Source organism: Salmo salar, chromosome ssa04 (genome assembly GCF_905237065.1).
Source record: "Salmo salar chromosome ssa04, Ssal_v3.1, whole genome shotgun sequence".
Lineage (NCBI taxonomy): Eukaryota > Metazoa > Chordata > Actinopteri > Salmoniformes > Salmonidae > Salmo > Salmo salar.
In genome coordinates, this window is record NC_059445.1 from 26,668,343 (window position 1) to 26,685,315 (window position 16,973).

General features: G+C 44.6%; 1 protein-coding gene across 1 annotated transcript in view; it reads left to right on the top strand.

Annotated features, from left to right (window-relative positions):
* Positions 1-16,973, top strand: part of LOC106602757 (catenin alpha-2) — a 670,306-nt gene that overhangs the window by 215,998 nt on the left and 437,335 nt on the right. Inside the window, exon 7 of the mRNA XM_014195596.2 lies at positions 1,117-1,320. Coding sequence (XP_014051071.2) covers positions 1,117-1,320 — 204 coding nt within the window. The remainder of the gene's footprint in view (positions 1-1,116; positions 1,321-16,973) is intronic.

Here is a 16,973-nt window from a genome sequence, read left to right on the forward strand (position 1 = left end):
TTCGCCTCATGGCCCCTGTGTTTCTTCACTCTTCACTCTGTGCTTAAAGGCCCCTTAAAGCAGACGGAAGGGAGGGGGGGGGGTGTAAGGGTCTGGTACTAGGACCCTAAAGCTAAGCTTGAAGGTGACATTTCCTTCACTCTCAGCCTCTGGCTCTACCACCTAGCGCTGACAGATTGCACTGAGCCGTCTGCCACCACGGTCCTCGCTGCCAAATGTGATCGCTAGCTCTTTGTTAGGCTTCGTTCCACTCCATCTTCTGATCAACTCCATCCCTCCTGCTGTTGTAGCGCTCTCTGTTTCTATCATTCCATCGATCGTTTGATCTTTCTCCCTTTCTTTCTTTCTGTCTTCCTTTTGTCTATCTCTCTCTCTTTCTCTCTCTCTCCCCCCGAGAGAGAGTGTCATTAATAATATGAAATGGACCTCTGCTGTCTTACAGGTCCTCTCGCTCCCCCTCTTTCTCTATCTCTCTTCCCCTCTCTCTCTCTCTTTGTGGCTCTATTTGTCCCAAATTCTCTCTCTCTCGTTGGGAGACGACGACTTTGGTCATGGGTCACTCTGACATGACATTGAGAGCTCAGATATTGCTATGTGTAATATTATAGTCATTATGAAGACCAGAGTGGTGTGTATGAGTCTGTGTACCCCAGACATAAGCCTTTGTTACCAATAGTACATCCCAGGGACAGCCCGTTCCAAACAAACAGGTGCGAATGTAACTCGTGGGTGACAGCAGAACCATAGCTTAATCTCTCTCTCTCTCTCGCTCTCTCGCTCTCTCTCGCTCTCTCTCGCTCTCTCTCGCTCTCTCTCGCTCTCTCTCGCTCTCTCTCGCTCTCTCTCTCTCTCTCTCGCTCTCTCTCTCTCTCTCAGAAGTGCTAACATGCATTTCCATGTGTTCGTCATTCTTATAAGCAATCTAGCCCAACAGGGCTTACATTACATTCGGTATCCAACACTTAACCCTTGGGTAATAAGATAAAGGAGTGACATGCTCCACTCTGAATGTTATACAGTCTCTTTGGGTGCAAAGTTCAAAAGTGCAATATCATTCAAAAGTTGACCCTTGGTTAGCCCGTTTCTGACCTCCCTCTCTCCTTTCCTCCCGGTCAGAACAAGATCATCCTGGACCCGCTGACGTTCAGCGAGGCGCGTTTCCGCCCCTCCCTGGAGGAGCGCCTGGAGAGCATCATCAGCGGCGCCGCCCTCATGGCCGACTCATCCTGCACCCGCGACGACCGCCGCGAGCGCATCGTGGCTGAGTGCAACGCCGTCCGGCAGGCCCTGCAAGACCTGCTGAGCGAGTACATGAACAATGTGAGTACCCCTCGAAGAGGATTTTGGGCTTACCGCATATAAACACATACACACACACGCACAATCACATGTGCGTGCATACACACACTCAAACACACACACACCTTTCCTCAGATACACAAGCTGCTACAGTTTGTACCACTCGTGTTCTCTCCTTTCTACGTCTTGTTAAAAAATTCACTGCAACCACGCACTCACTCACTCACTCACTCACTCACTCACTCACTCACTCACTCACTCACTCACTCACTCACTCACTCACTCACTCACACACACACACACCACAGCTCCATTGCCCCATCTATTCTTCTTTCAGCTCCAGACAATTCCCCACTCTCCCTTTTACCACTAACTTGCACACTTGTATGGTTTTACTCTGTTGAAATCCATCCTCTCTATTCTACAGTGTGATAGTGGACTGTAATGTGATATGCACAGCGTGACACGAGAGACACGAATGCCATTTTGGCTCCCAGTGGCATTCCTCACTATAAATCTCCTCAGTCCATAACCCCCCCCCCACCGCAGAGCAGTTACCGACCCCCTGGTCGGGCCGCTAGATAACCCCCTAATGGCCTTGACTCTGGAGGTGAGTTACTGCAGTGAAGGAAGGCTGGCCGCAGCCGTGGCGCATTCATGTGTTTCACTCACTGTACCAGGTTATTGTGTGCTTTGCTGTGCTCAGCGTCCATAGACTTCATTGCAACCAGAGCCGAAATGGGGGCTCTATCATGTCATTTCGGCCTTGTGTTGGGTTGGCCTACAGGGCTTAGTTTTGTGACTGGGTGGCCATTTTGGATACATTAAGGGGATCATGAATGAAGTTTCGGTGGTGGTGGTGGCGGTGGTGCAATTAGTTGTCAGTTACTACTTAAAGGGCCCTATTCCTTGAGGAAGGTCCCTCTGAATTTCCTTTCTCTTTATGGCCTCCTCCTCTTTCTCTCTCTCTGTCAGCTTCTGTAGTCATTAGCAGTAGCAAAGAGCTCGGGCTCAGAGGCTTTTGAATCCCTTGTTGATCCTAAGTAGCTCATCAGCACTACCATCGTCCCCTGGGCCCAACTAGTGCGTTTACCAAAGCAATGGCCACCCACAGTCTCACAGTGGAAACACAGGCATGGGGACAACAAATAAGTGTTCTGAGTTGCCTCCATTCTGTCTGTGACAGTTAGAAGGATAGTTCATGGGCGGCAGGTAGCCTAGTGGTTAGATAGGCGAGCTAACAATCGGAAGGTTGCAAATTCTAATCCCGGGTCTGATGGGAAACATCTGGCGGGAAGTGAGCTGGCAACCGGAGGGTTGCTGTTATCAAATCCTAGATACCATCGACTGCCGCTGTGCCCTTGAGCAAGGCACTTAACCACCCCATGACAGCTGCTCCACAGGTGCCGAAGTAGGGTATGCTCCCTTTGTGTCTTCCAGCAGGGTTGCGATAAAGCGGAAGTCTAATTTCCATTGGACCTGGTGTATAATTCCCATTGGACCTGGTGTATAATTTCTATTGGACCTGGTGTATAATTTGACGAAGGAAGTGATCTTAAACTTACACTTCATTTTGATACATTTACATTTTAGTCATTTAGCAGACACTCTTATCCAGAGCAACTTACAGTAGTGAAAGCATACATTTCATAAATTTTTCTCCATACTGGTCCCCCGTGGGAATCGAACCCACAACCCTGGTGTTGCAAACACCATGCTCTACCAACTGAGCCAGTCCTCTATAGATGATTTCAGATGTGTAAACGATCAATTCCAGCTCTTTTTAAATGCCACAGTGTTTTAGGGTTAAGGTTAAGGGTTACTTTTAAGTTTGTGGTTAGGATAAGGGTTAGGCTAGCCTGTTGAGGACCCCTTCCCGCTCTGATCCCGGTACCGGGATTTATTGACAAGATACCATGGCGGGAAATTCAAAACTGCAAGAATCTAATCATTTCAATTTCTCAAACAATCAACTATTTTTCACCATTTGAAAGATAAACATCTCCTAAATGCAACCACATTGTCCAATTTCAAAGAGGCTTTACGGCGAAAGCATAAAGTTAGGTTATGTTAGGAGAGTACATTGAAAATAGCTGTGTGTAATGTTTTGTCAATTCAAAGACAGGCGTCACCAAAAGCAGATAACCAGCTAAAATTATGCACTAACCTTTGACAATCTTCATCAGATGACACTCCTAGGACATTATGTTATACAATACATGCATTTTTTGTTCCATCAAGTTCATATTTATATCCAAAAACAGCATTTTACAGTGGCGGTGAAATTCAGAATTTTTTTCCCCTCAAATGCTTCCGGCAAAATTACTATTCGAAAACATTGGTAAATTATAATATTGTCATTCAAAGAATTATAGATTAACATCTTGTAAATGCTACCGCATTGCCAGATTTCAAAATAACTTTACTGGGAAATCACACTTTGCAATAAACGGGGTGCTATGCTAAGAACAATAGGCTAGGATATACAGGTTAGCACCATCTTGTAACCATCTAATATCAATAATACTATTGTAAATAATCCCTTACCTTTGATTATCTTCATCAGAAGGCACTTCCAGGAATCCCAGGTCCACAACAAATGTGGTTTCTTTCGACAAAGTTCATAATTTATGTCCAAATAACTCCAAGTTGTTCCATGTTGTTAGCGCGTTCAGTAGGCTCCTCAAAATGTAGGGAGGGGGAAAGTCATGACGAAAAGTTTAAAAAAAAAATCTATTTACGTTCGTTCAAACATGTCAAACGTTGTTTAGCATCAATCTTTAGGGCCATTTTTAACGTGAAACATCAGTAATATTTCAACCCGACCTCTCCTGTGTCTTGAAAAACGTTTTGAAAAATGTCTCGCCTCACATGAACACGCAGGTGCACGCAATAATGAAGTGACGACATCCCAGGGACGTCAACTTCTCTTCCTTGTCATCCGGTATCTGTTCATCGTAGACGCTTCAAACAACTTTATAAAGATCGTTGACATCTAGTGGAAGCCGTAGGAAGCGCGAAATGAATCCTTTGTCACTGTGTGATCTATTAGCAATGACTCGAAAATAGTACAGCCACAAAATTCTCATTTCCTGCTTGTATTTTTCTCAGGTTTTTGCCTGCCATATGAGTTTTGTTATACTTACAGACACCATTCAAACAGTTTTAGAAAATTCAGAGTGTTTTCTATCCAAATCTGTTAATAATATGCATATCCTAGCTTCTGAGTTGGTGTAGGAGGCAGTTAAAAATGGGCACATATTTTTTTCTAAATTCTCAATACTGCCTTAGGGCGAGGAATAGGATTACTCAATAGTTAGTCAACATGTTGTTGACAGTTAGTTGAACATCTACCGAATTACAAACAATCTATTTGGGACTATCCAAATACATTGATACCAAAAAAAGGTGAGCTATAGCAAATGGACTCTGTGACAGAAAATCTTAGATTTTGTGTTGTGGTGACAACAAGTTGTGTTTGAAACACATGCATATTTACTGTATTTATCAATTTGTCATTTTCACTAACTATTTTCAACACTGTGAATATACAGTGGGGGGAAAAAGTATTTAGTCAGCCACCAATTGTGCAAGTTCTCCCACTTAAAAAGATGAGAGAGGCCTGTAATCTTCATCATAGGTACACGTCAACTATGACAGACAAAACAAGAAAAAAAATCCAGAAAATCACATTGTAGGATTTTTTATGAATTTATTTTCAAATTATGGTGGAAAATAAGTATTTGGTCAATAACAAAAGTTTATCTCAATACTTTGTTATATACCCTTTGTTGGCAATGACACAGGTCAAACGTTTTCTGTAAGTCTTCACAAGGTTTTCACACACTGTTGCTGGTATTTTGGCCCATTCCTCCATGCAGATCTCCTCTAGAGCAGTGATGTTTTGGGGCTGTCGCTGGGCAACACGGACTTTCAACTCCCTCCAAAGATTTTCTATGGGGTTGAGATCTGGAGACTGGCTAGGCCACTCCAGGACCTTGAAATGCTTCTTACGAAGCCACTCCTTCATTGCCCGGGCGGTGTGTTTGGGATCATTGTCATGCTGAAAGACCCAGCCACGTTTCATCTTCAATGCCCTTGCTGATGGAAGGAGGTTTTCAAACAAAATCTCACGATACATGGCCCCATTCATTCTTTCCTTTACACGGATCAGTCGTCCTGGTCCCTTTGCAGAAAAACAGCCCCAAAGCATGATGTTTCCACCCCCATGCTTCACAGTAGGTATGGTGTTCTTTGGATGCAACTCAGCATTCTTTGTCCTCCAAACACGACGAGTTGAGTTTTTACCAAAAAGTTCTATTTTGGTTTCATCTGACCATATGACATTCTCCCAATCCTCTTCTGGATCATCCAAATGCTCTCTAGCAAACTTCAGCCGGGCCTGGACATGTACTGGCTTAAGCGAGGGGACACGTCTGGCACTGCAGGATTTGAGTCCCTGGCGGCGTAGTGTGTTACTGATGGTAGGCTTTGTTACTTTGGTCCCAGCTCTCTGCAGGTCATTCACTAGGTCCCCCCGTGTGGTTCTGGGATTTTTGCTCACCGTTCTTGTGATCATTTTGACCCCACGGGGTGAGATCTTGCGTGGAGCCCCAGATCGAGGGAGATTATTATCAATGGTCTTGTATGTCTTCCATTTCCTAATAATTGCTCCCACAGTTGATTTCTTCAAACCAAGCTGCTTACCTATTGCAGATTCAGTCTTCCCAGCCTGGTGCAGGTCTACAATTCTGTTTCTGGTGTCCTTTGACAGCTCTTTGGTCTTGGCCATAATGGAGTTTGGAGTGTGACTGTTTGAGGTTGTGGACAGGTGTCTTTTATACTGATAACAAGTTCAAACAGGTGCCATTAATACAGGTAACGAGTGGAGGACAGAGGAGCCTCTTAAAGAAGAAGTTACAGGTCTGTGAGAGCCAGAAATCTTGCTTATTTGTAGGTGACCAAATACTTATTTTCCACCATAATTTGCAAATAAATTCATAAAAAATTCTACAATGTGATTTTCTGGATATTTTTTTTCTCATTTTGTCTGTCATAGTTGACGTGTAACTATGAGGAAAATTACAGGCCTCTCTCATCTTTTTAAGTGGGAGAACTTGCGCAATTGGTGGCTGACTAAATACTTTTTTTCCCCACTGTAAATGATATCTATGAGCGGGACAGCCCTCGGAAATAATTCAGATGTTCCTGAACGACTAAAAGATTAAGTATTTGATACATTTCACCAATTTAGCGAGGAACTGAAGGAATTGTCCGGTCCATTGTCCACTGTCCCCCCCCCCTCTCCCTCTCCCACTCACAAGCTCCGCCACAGTTATGACTGAGGTTGCCTCACACTCGGTTGGCTAAATAGTGTGAAGATGTGGTAGCATTTTACTTTTTGTTTCTCTCTCTCGTCTGTGGTAAGAGGTCTTTTTTAGTCACCTCAGCTGTAGTCTTCCTAACCGAAACTCATGAAACGAATGAAGTGAAACAGCAATATTTTAGCTAAAGCTGCTTTTGCATCGACGGGCAGAGGGCATGTCGGTGTTTCATAAATGAGTACATAGGTTTGATATTTTAGGCTAACAAACAGTGGAAGCTGAAACGTTAAACTGTTATAGACCTATATCCATCCTGCCCTGCCTTTCTAAAGTTTTCGAAAGCCAAGTTAACAAACAGATCACCAACCATTTCGAATCCCACCGTACCTTCTCCGCTATGCAATCTGGTTTCCGAGCTGGTCATGGGTGCACCTCAGCCACGCCCAAGGTCCTAAACGATAACATAACTGTCATCGATAAAAGACAGTACTGTGCAACCGTCTTCATCGACCTGGCCAAGGCTTTCGACTCTGTCAATCACCGCATTCTTATCGGTGCACTCAACAGCCTTGGTTTCTCAAATGACTGCCTCGCCTGGTTCACCAACTACTTCTGAGATAGAGTTCAGTGTGTCAAATCGGAGGGCCTGTTGTCCGGACCTCTGGCAGTCTCTATGGGGGTGCCACAGGGTTCAATTCTCGGGCTGACTCTTTTCTCTGTATATATCAGTGATGTCGCTCTTGCTGCTGGTGATTCTCTGATCCACCTCTACGCAGATGACACCATTCTGTATACTTCTGTCCCTTCTTTGGACACTGGGTTAACCTGTTGGGTCTAGGGGGCAGCATTTGCACGTCTGGATAAAAAAATGTACCCGATTTAATCTGGTTACTAATCCTACCCAGTAACTAGAATATGCATATACTTATTATATATGGATAGAAAACACTCTAAAGTTTCCAAAACTGTTTGAATGGTGTCTGTGAGTATAACAGAACTCATTTGGCAGGCAAAACCCTGAGACATTTTCTGACAGGAAGTGGATACCTGATGTGTTGTATTGACTTTAAACCTATCCCATTGAAAAACACAGGGGTTTAGGAATATTTTGGCACTTCCTATTGCTTCCACTAGATGTCACCAGCCTTTACAAAGTGTTTTGAGTCTTCTGGAGGGAGATCTGACCGAACAAGAGCCATGGAACGATGATGGCCCATTAGACACCTTGCGCGCGAGTTCATGTTGGGTACCCTCGTTCCAATACGTTATAAAAGAGTATGCATTCGTCCACCTTGAATATTATTCATGTTCTGGTTAAAAAAGGCCCTAATGATTTATGCTATACAACGTTTGACATGTTTGAACGAACGGAAATATATTTTTTCCCCTCGTTCATGACGAGAAGTCCGGCTGGCTTACATCATGTGCTAACGAGACGGAGATTTTTGGACATAAATGATGAGCTTTTTTGAACAAAACTACATTCGTTATGGACCTGTGATACCTGGAAGTGACATCTGATGAAGAGAATCAAAGGTAATGGATTATTTACATAGTATTTTCGATTTTAGATCTCCCCAACATGACGTCTAGTCTGTATCGCAACGCGTATTTTTCTGGGCGCAGTGCTCAGATTATTGCAAAGTGTGATTTCCCAGTAAGGTTATTTTTAAATCTGGCAAGTTGATTGCGTTCAAGAGATGTAAATCTATAATTCTTTAAATGACAATATAATATTTTACCAATGTTTTCTAATTTTAATTATTTAATTTGTTACGCTGACTTGACTGCCGGTTATTGGAGGGAAACGATTTCCTCAACATCAATGCCATAGTAAAACGCTGTTTTTGGATATAAATATGAACTTGATAGAACTAAAAATGCATGCATTGTCTAACATAATGTCCTAGGAGTGTCATCTGATGGAGATTGTAAAAGGTTAGTGCATCATTTTAGCTGGTTTTATGGTTTTGGTGACCCTGTCTTTGACTTGACAAAACATTACACACAACTCTTGTAAATGTACTGTCCTAACATACTCTAAATTTATGCTTTCGCCGTAAAACCTTTTTGAAATCGTAAAACGTGGTTAGATTAAGGAGATGTTTATCTTTCAAATGGTGTAACATAGTTGTATTTTTGAAAAATTTGAATTTTGACATTTATTTGGATTCAAATTTGCCGCTCTTGAAATGCACCTGCTGTTGATGGAGTGCACCACGGGTGGCACGCTAGCGTCCCACCTAGCCCCAAGAGGTTAACAAGCCTCCAGACGAGCTTCAATGCCATACAACACTCCTTCCGTGGCCTCCAACTGCTCTTAAATGCTAGTAATACTAAATGCATGCTCTTCAACCGATCACTGCCCACACCCACCCGCCCGACTAGCATCACTACCCTGGACGGTTCTGACTTAGAATATGTGGACAACTACAAATACCTAGGTGTCTGGTTAGACTGTAAACTCTCCTTCCAGACTCACATTAAGCATCTCCAATCAAAAATTCAATCTAGAATCGGCTTCCTATTTCGCAACAAAGCCTCCTTCACTCATGCTGCTAAACATACCCTCGTAAAACTGACTATCCTACCGATCCTTGACTTTGGCGATGTCATTTACAAAATAGCCTCCAACACTCTACTCAGGAAATTGGATGTAGTCTATCACAGTGCCATCCGTTTTGTCACCAAAGCCCCATATACTACCCACCACTGCGACCTGTATGCTCTCGTTGGCTGGCCCTCGCTTCATATTCGTCGCCAAACCCACTGACTCCAGGTCATCTATAAGTCTTTGCTAGGTAAAGCCCCGCCTTATCTCAGCTCACTGGTCACCACAGCAACACCCACCCATAGCATGAACTCCAGCAGGTATATTTCACTGGTCATCCCCAAAGCCAACTCCCCCTTTGGCCGCCTTTCCTTCCAGTTCTCTGCTGACAATGACTGGAACAAATTGCAGAAATTACTGAAGCTGGAGACTTATATCTCCCTCACTAACTTTAAGCATCAGCTGTCAGAGCAGCTTACCGGTCACTGCACCTGTACACAGCCCATCTGTAAATAGCCCATCCAACTACCTCATCCCCATATTGTTATTTATTTTTGCTCTTTTGCACCCCAGTAGCTTTACTTGCACATCATCCTCTGCACATCTATCACTCCAGTGTTAATGCTAAATTGTAATTATTTTTGCCACTATGGTCTATTTATTGCCTTACCTCCCTAATCTTAATACATTTGCACACACTGTATATCGATTTTTCTATTGTGTTATTGACTGTACGTTTGTTTATCCCATGTGTAACTCTGTGTTGTTCTTTTTGTCGCACTGCTTTGCTTTATCTTGGCCAGGTCGCAGTTGTAAATGGGAACTAAAGGTGAAATAAAATAAATAAACAAATATGGCACATCTCTGATAGTGTGTCCTGTTGTTTGGTAGTGGTAATAGCTGTGGTATTGAAAGCTAGACTACAGCCATTACCTGTCAGGTTTTCATTCCTGGGGTCTATTAAGGCTTTAAACACTTGTTTCTAGACAGGCTCAATCAAATGCTCAAACTATTTGAAATAAATACAGGTACTATTTGTACCTAAGAGACAAAATGTGGAAGCACAGACACAGTTGTATATATACATTGAGTCTACAAAACATTAGTAAAACCTAATCTTTTCATGATGTCACTTGTTAAATCCACTTCAATCAGTGTATATACAGGGGAGGAGACATGTTAAAGAAGTGTTTTTAAGCCTTGAGACGATTGAGACAAGGATTGTGTATGTGTGCCATTCAGAAGGTGAATGGGCAAGACAAAATATTTAAGTACCTTTGAACGGGCTATGGTAATAGGTGCCAGGTGCACCGGTTTAATATAGACAAAACACACAATAATATAGACAAAACACACAATAATACAGACAACACACAATAATACACACCAAACACACAATAATACAGACAAAACACACAATAATACAGACAAAACACACAATAATACAGACAAAACACCCAATAATATAGACAAAACACCCAATAAAATAGACAAAACACACAATAATGTAGACAAAACACACAATAATACAGACAAAACACACAATAATACAGACAAAAGACCCAATAATATAGACAAAACACACAATAATATAGACAAAACACACAATAATATAGACAAAACACACAATAATATAGACACAACACACAATAATATAGACAAAACACACAATAATGCAGACAAAACACACAATATTACAAACAAAACACACAATAATACCAGACAAAACCCATAATAAGACAGACAGAACACACAGTAATATATACAAAGCACACAATAAGACACAAAAACACACACAAATGAAGGTGCATAGGAGCTGGGCTGTAATATGTACTACTACCACCAGTTCACATTGTGTTGTGACTACAGTGAAGCAATAATCTAATGAGGAGCTGTATCTAATACCCCCCAGTTAGATACCAGACTAGTATGTAGAAGACCTACAGACACAGGCAACACACACATTAGATTAGTCTGGGGAGTAGCCAGTGATTATCACGCAGGGCCACTGCCACAAGCAGAATTGATACTGTAAGGGGTCAATACAGAGTGGACTTGCCAATGGCTTAGTGGCCACAAATGACACCTGTTCCGGAGCCCATCAACGCGAAAAGAGAGGAGAGGAGCGAGGGAAGGAAGGAAGGAGAGCATAAGCCGTCACACACAGGAGATCTGCAGGATTATGTTCTTAAAGGCCTTCATTTGAGTCAGCAGCTTGAAAAAAAGCAAATGTCGGACAGGTTGAAGGAAGGGCAGATGTACTGTAGCCTAAGCTCGACGAAGGGGAAAAATGACTCTAAAACTTTTGTTTCATTACTTCCTCGGAAAACTCAGTGCACTACAGATGTAGGATCTTAATTTGAGCCAAATTGCTACAGCAGGAAAATAATCCTTCAGCAACAGGAAATGCAAATTATTATGTGGATTATAATTAATGGACATTTTGTAGGGGTTGATATATTTTTTGTAATGGAAAATCAAGTCTGAAATGTCTAAGTGTAAATTACAAACTTCAGAAGCCATTTTTAAACCTGCATTGCAGGATGGTCATCCTGTTACAGGGTGATCAAATTAAGATCCTACATCTGTATATAGAGTATAGGCTCACCAATTTGGATGCACCCCGGAGTTGTATTTGTTCTTCCGTGGGCTCTGACAGACAGTTGGTTGATTGTGGTGCCCATTGATAGGGGATTGTGGGTAAACGGCGGTAAGCGTGAGAGCAAACATGGGTCGATAACGTGGCGATGTGGTCCCCTCTTCAAACACAACCTCTCGAGAGGGCTTTGACAGGTCTTAAACGCCGCCGGTGACCCCCTGGCGCTCAGACACTTGACGGTCTCTGTGGCGGGCGTCTTCTTCCTGTGATTGGATGAGGGTGGTGCTGATTGCTAAGTGGACAGTGTGGACACGGTCACACCTGGAGGAGAGGGAGCTGTATGTGGCCTCTGAAATAGTCACTTAACACACTAAGAGAAGCATTGAAAAGCAATATAGCCATACTGTATAGTTCAGTGTGCTTCTCAAACTATGGTCTGTAGACCTGTACTAGAGTCCCTGGCATGTTGCTGATTGAGTCAGTTCAGCAATGCTTGTCTTTATCAAGTAATCATCCAATGACTGATGAATGTCAATAGGTTATTGGTCCAGAGACCAAAGGTTACAGATGTTTTTATAACACCCACCTTTAGCAAAGTTTACTGTACTAGTCTAAACACACACGACACTGTTAATATCATTATTTTCCACTCTCCCTGCTCCATTCACTCCAATAATCGTTGCAGACCTTCTCCTTTTCCTCCCTTCTCAGCAACATGGCTTCGGACTGCAGCGGTCCACAAGGCACAAGGCAAGGTTAATCAATGGCGGTAGTCAGCAATAAATTAGGTCCAAGTGACAGGCGAATGTCCATACCTGTCGGGCAGCGCTGGTGATTAGTGATTGGTGACAGTGGCCCGGCGCTCCCTAGCTGAATCATCAGTATCATCTGAATTGGTTACAGACCGATCCGACTGGGCCGATCTGTATTGATCGGTGGGAGTAATGCATTGCCGGCTTGGGTCAAGGGGTAAGTTGAGGGCTAGAGCTCATGGCCGGGAGGTACGGGGTTGGAGGTATAGGGGTGGGGCCAGGGGGGGTACCATTGGGGGCCCTGGGTGTGACTAGTAAACAGGATTTAGGGAGAGTTTAAGAGGGTTTTAATCATGCGGTTAGCGGGACGTGGCACACCAAACGGGCAGCCGTTTAGGGGAGACAGATGCCTGCCCGTTTGCGCGTACGCACACACACACACACACACACACACACACACACACACACACACACACACACACACACACACACACACACACACACACACACACACACACACACACACACACACACACACACACACACACAGGGGGTGACATGGAGAGAGCCTAATCAAGACCTGTGTGTTCCCCTCACGCACACTGCACTATGAGCTGCATAACACTGGGGAAATCAGTGTGTGTCCATGTGTCTGCTATTGTAAAGCTACAGATGCCTCATCAGAGCATATTCTCTCCCCTTTCAAACAGCCAGTGTCTTAAGCGTGATGGAGTGAGTGGAGTAGGAGAGAGGAGGAGAGAGAGAGCGAAAGAGAGAGAAAGAGGGAGAGAAAGCGAGAGAGCGACCCTTGAGGCAGGTAAAGCTGCAGAGCCCTGCCTGGCCCATGAGAAAGGAAGGAAGGAGGGAGTGGGGGAGAGGGAGGATAAATAAAGGAAAGAAATCGATCAATACTTTTTAAGCAGGCCCGAGCTGCGCTGGCCAGTGTGCGTGCGTGACTCCATTACATCTGGAGGTTCTTGGGGAGGACGCCGAGACAACGCCAGTGCTCCTCTGTAAACCCTTTTCAGTCGGCGGCCATCTTGTTAAAAACTGCCATGTCCGTTTTTGGCTTGCCCTCAGTCCATCCATTCAGACAAAGAATACAGGGCAGGATCTCTGAGCCATCAGCAGTATTCTCATTGTTCTAATAGCACTGGCCATAATGGCTGGCATCAGCAAGCAGAAGCAGTTGTTGTCTGTTGTCTGAATCAAAGGACGTCAATTGTCTGTCTGGTCCGCTCCAAGGTCTGGTCAGTGGAGCTCAACTGTTTGCTAATTACCCTTGTGTTTACAGTACAATACCATCTCAATGAGAGAGCGACCTCCATATGCATTTACTCTCTCGCATGCGTGCACACACACACACACACACACACACACACACACACACACACACACACACACACACACACACACACACACACACACAACCACACACACTAGGACCTGAGATTGATCGTTTGCCTCCCTGTCCTGACCGTGACTCATCATCTGAGACCTGTCTGTGTGTATGTGTTTGCGCGGGTGTGCACGCGAGTGTGTGTGAAGGACACATAGGGAGTACTGGCTTGTAATGAAGCTGAATAATACATGACTGGAAAGGATTGAGCCTAATTGGGTGTGGAGGTGCTTCAGAGCTGATCAAAGGGGATGGAAGGATCTGATGCATCTGATGTCCCAGACAATGGCCATCAGTGTGTGTGTGTGTGTGTGTGTGTGTGTGTGTGTGTGTGTGTGTGTGTGTGTGTGTGTGTGTGTGTGTGTATTTCTCTACAACTTGCACTCACTACACTCTCCAATCTGAGTGTCCACGTCTTACCCGTTTCCTGTTGTGTTCGCTCCTGTAGTTTGTACCTGCAATTTTGCTTTAATGGACCCAAACAGGGTGGTACAGATTGCTGCCTGCGTAGAGCTAACAACTGTCTGATAATGGAGAATGTCACAGGAACCCGTCCACACCAACCTTCACACCCCCCATATAAGCCTTCAGTATATCAACTCTGCTATATCTCATGGGCCCACACTGTATATCTCTTCTGCCTTGCCTGTTTGATGTCCCTCACAGCAAGAGCCCAACACAACCTCCCCCAAGAGAGAGGCCCAAGGATTATTGTGTAAAAACAATATTCGGTACACCGTCTGGACTTTTTCGGCACAGACAAAAACAAATTAAAACTCAAGTCTGGCCTTTTTCTCAATGTACCTTCGACATCCGAAGAAAACAAAGGCGCTAATGATCTGATGCTAGGATCCGCCACATCCAGCTTGCTTTCAGACTTGTTTTAATCACCTCTCCCGAGACATTGCGTCTTTCATCAAGCTTTAGCTCTGGCTTTGTTGATAGCTCAGGTAGGATGACTTGCATAAAAACAGTGATGATCCTACGGCAGCAGAAGTGCTGATGACGTCTTTTAGTGTTGTTAGTCTCGTTCTCTTGAAGCCTGTCGGTGTGGCTGCAGGCGAGCACTCCCTGAGCACTCCCCGAGAGGTGCCTGGCCTGCTCCCACCGCGCCGAGATTCAGGAAATGGGCCGATTCGCACTGAGCGCACAATTTAAGCGCCCGGCAGCTCAATTACAGGAGTTTAGGAAAGAAAAACGCAGCTTGACAAGTCGGCAGGGTGGCAGGCGGGTAAGCAGGGGTTGCTGGGAAGTTTCCCGGGCTCTAGTTCTGCATAAGATGAGACACCGGTGGGAGATGAGATGTTTAAATTACCTGTGACGTGGACTCTGCCTCACTCTAACTCTCTCTGTCAGTCTGTTTCTGTCTCTCTCTCGATTCCTCTCTTGGTCTCTCTCAATTTCTGTCTGTCTTTGTCTCCTTTTTTCTCCCCTCTATCCATCTCTTATTCTCTCTCTTCTCTTCTTCTTTCTCTGCGCCAGCCAGCCAGTGGTCGTCGTTTCTAGCTGGCTCATTAGATACAGCTCCCTCCTCCTCGTATTGTTTCATGTCCTCCTCCTCCTCACTCTCCGCTGCCATCTACCCACTCCTACAGTACCAGGCTTCTGATGAGGCTCCTGTCACACACACACACACACACACACACACACACACACACACACACACACACACACACACACACACACACACACACACACACACACACACACACACACACACAGCAAAATACTGCCATGGACACAGACACATGTGATAGCACACACACACACACACACACACACACACATATCCACGTATACTCACACACACATGCACACACACACAAACACACACTTTGTTATTATTGCTCCCACAGCCCATATTAGCCTGTCAGGTTCTGCCATAGTTGCTAAACAGCCTCTCTAAGCGAGCGGACATCAGCAATAGCTTGACACATCGCTTCAGGTAGCTAGACACGGAAAAAGCTCATTAAATGCACACAATCAAGGCAGCATGCATTTCTCATAATTAAGACACTTCTGTCGGACTGTCACTTAGCATTAGCTGTGGCCCGCGTGATGCGAGGCCCACGTTTGCCTTGATGCAGTTCCCCCCCTTTGCATACGTTAGACACACGACAATGTTTGAGGACGATCCACTGACGAGCCGCCCGTAGCCAGCAGGAGAGCCGGAACAAAGCCTGGCGTCGTCGAGTGGCGTATGCTGCCCACCAATCGCATACACTGAAACAGATATAGATTGCATTCAGATGTACCTTGAACGCAAGCATATTGAACTGTCATACGCCAGTTGTACGTCAGCTCGCCTCTTCTCCCTACTTCACAAATGCTGAGGCATTCACAGCATAAACAAACCGACAAACAAAACTGTAGATTAATGACGCAGGCTGGCAATAGTTTCTCCCTCTCTAAACCTCTCAAGACTGTTTGAGAACCTGAGAGGTTGATATAAACATACACAGGATGTTGAAGCCCTTATAAAGTGAAGAGCTACAGTACCGACCTTGTTAGCAATGAACCTGATGGTAGCGTCTGTCCTCGGTTTCAACACTCACTACCGAGTTCCAAACTGCCTCTGGAAGCAACGTCAGCACAAGAACTGTTCGTCAGGAGCTTAATGGAGTGGATTTCTATGGCCAAGCAGCCGCACACAAGCCACTTGAGTGGTGTAAAGCTCGCCGGCATTGGACCCTGGAGCAGTGGAAACGCATTCTCTGGAGTAATGAATCACGCTTCACCATCTGAAAGCCCGACGGACGAATCTGGGTTTAGGCGGATGCCAGGAGAACGCTACCACAGAGATCAAACATGTATGTCATATAACTACAGTAGATATCTGTATTTATATCTACTGTGAGTTCTGAGGATGTGTTGTTCTCCTGGTCTGCATTTGACAGCATATCTGACATTTACCCTTTGACACGTACCAACACACGGGTGTGACCATTCGATAGTGGTCCCTGCATCGTATGCTCAAACCGGTATGATCAGAACTCTTATTTAGAACGTCCAGTTATGATTGACGCCACAGTCAGCATTTGAGCTGGCC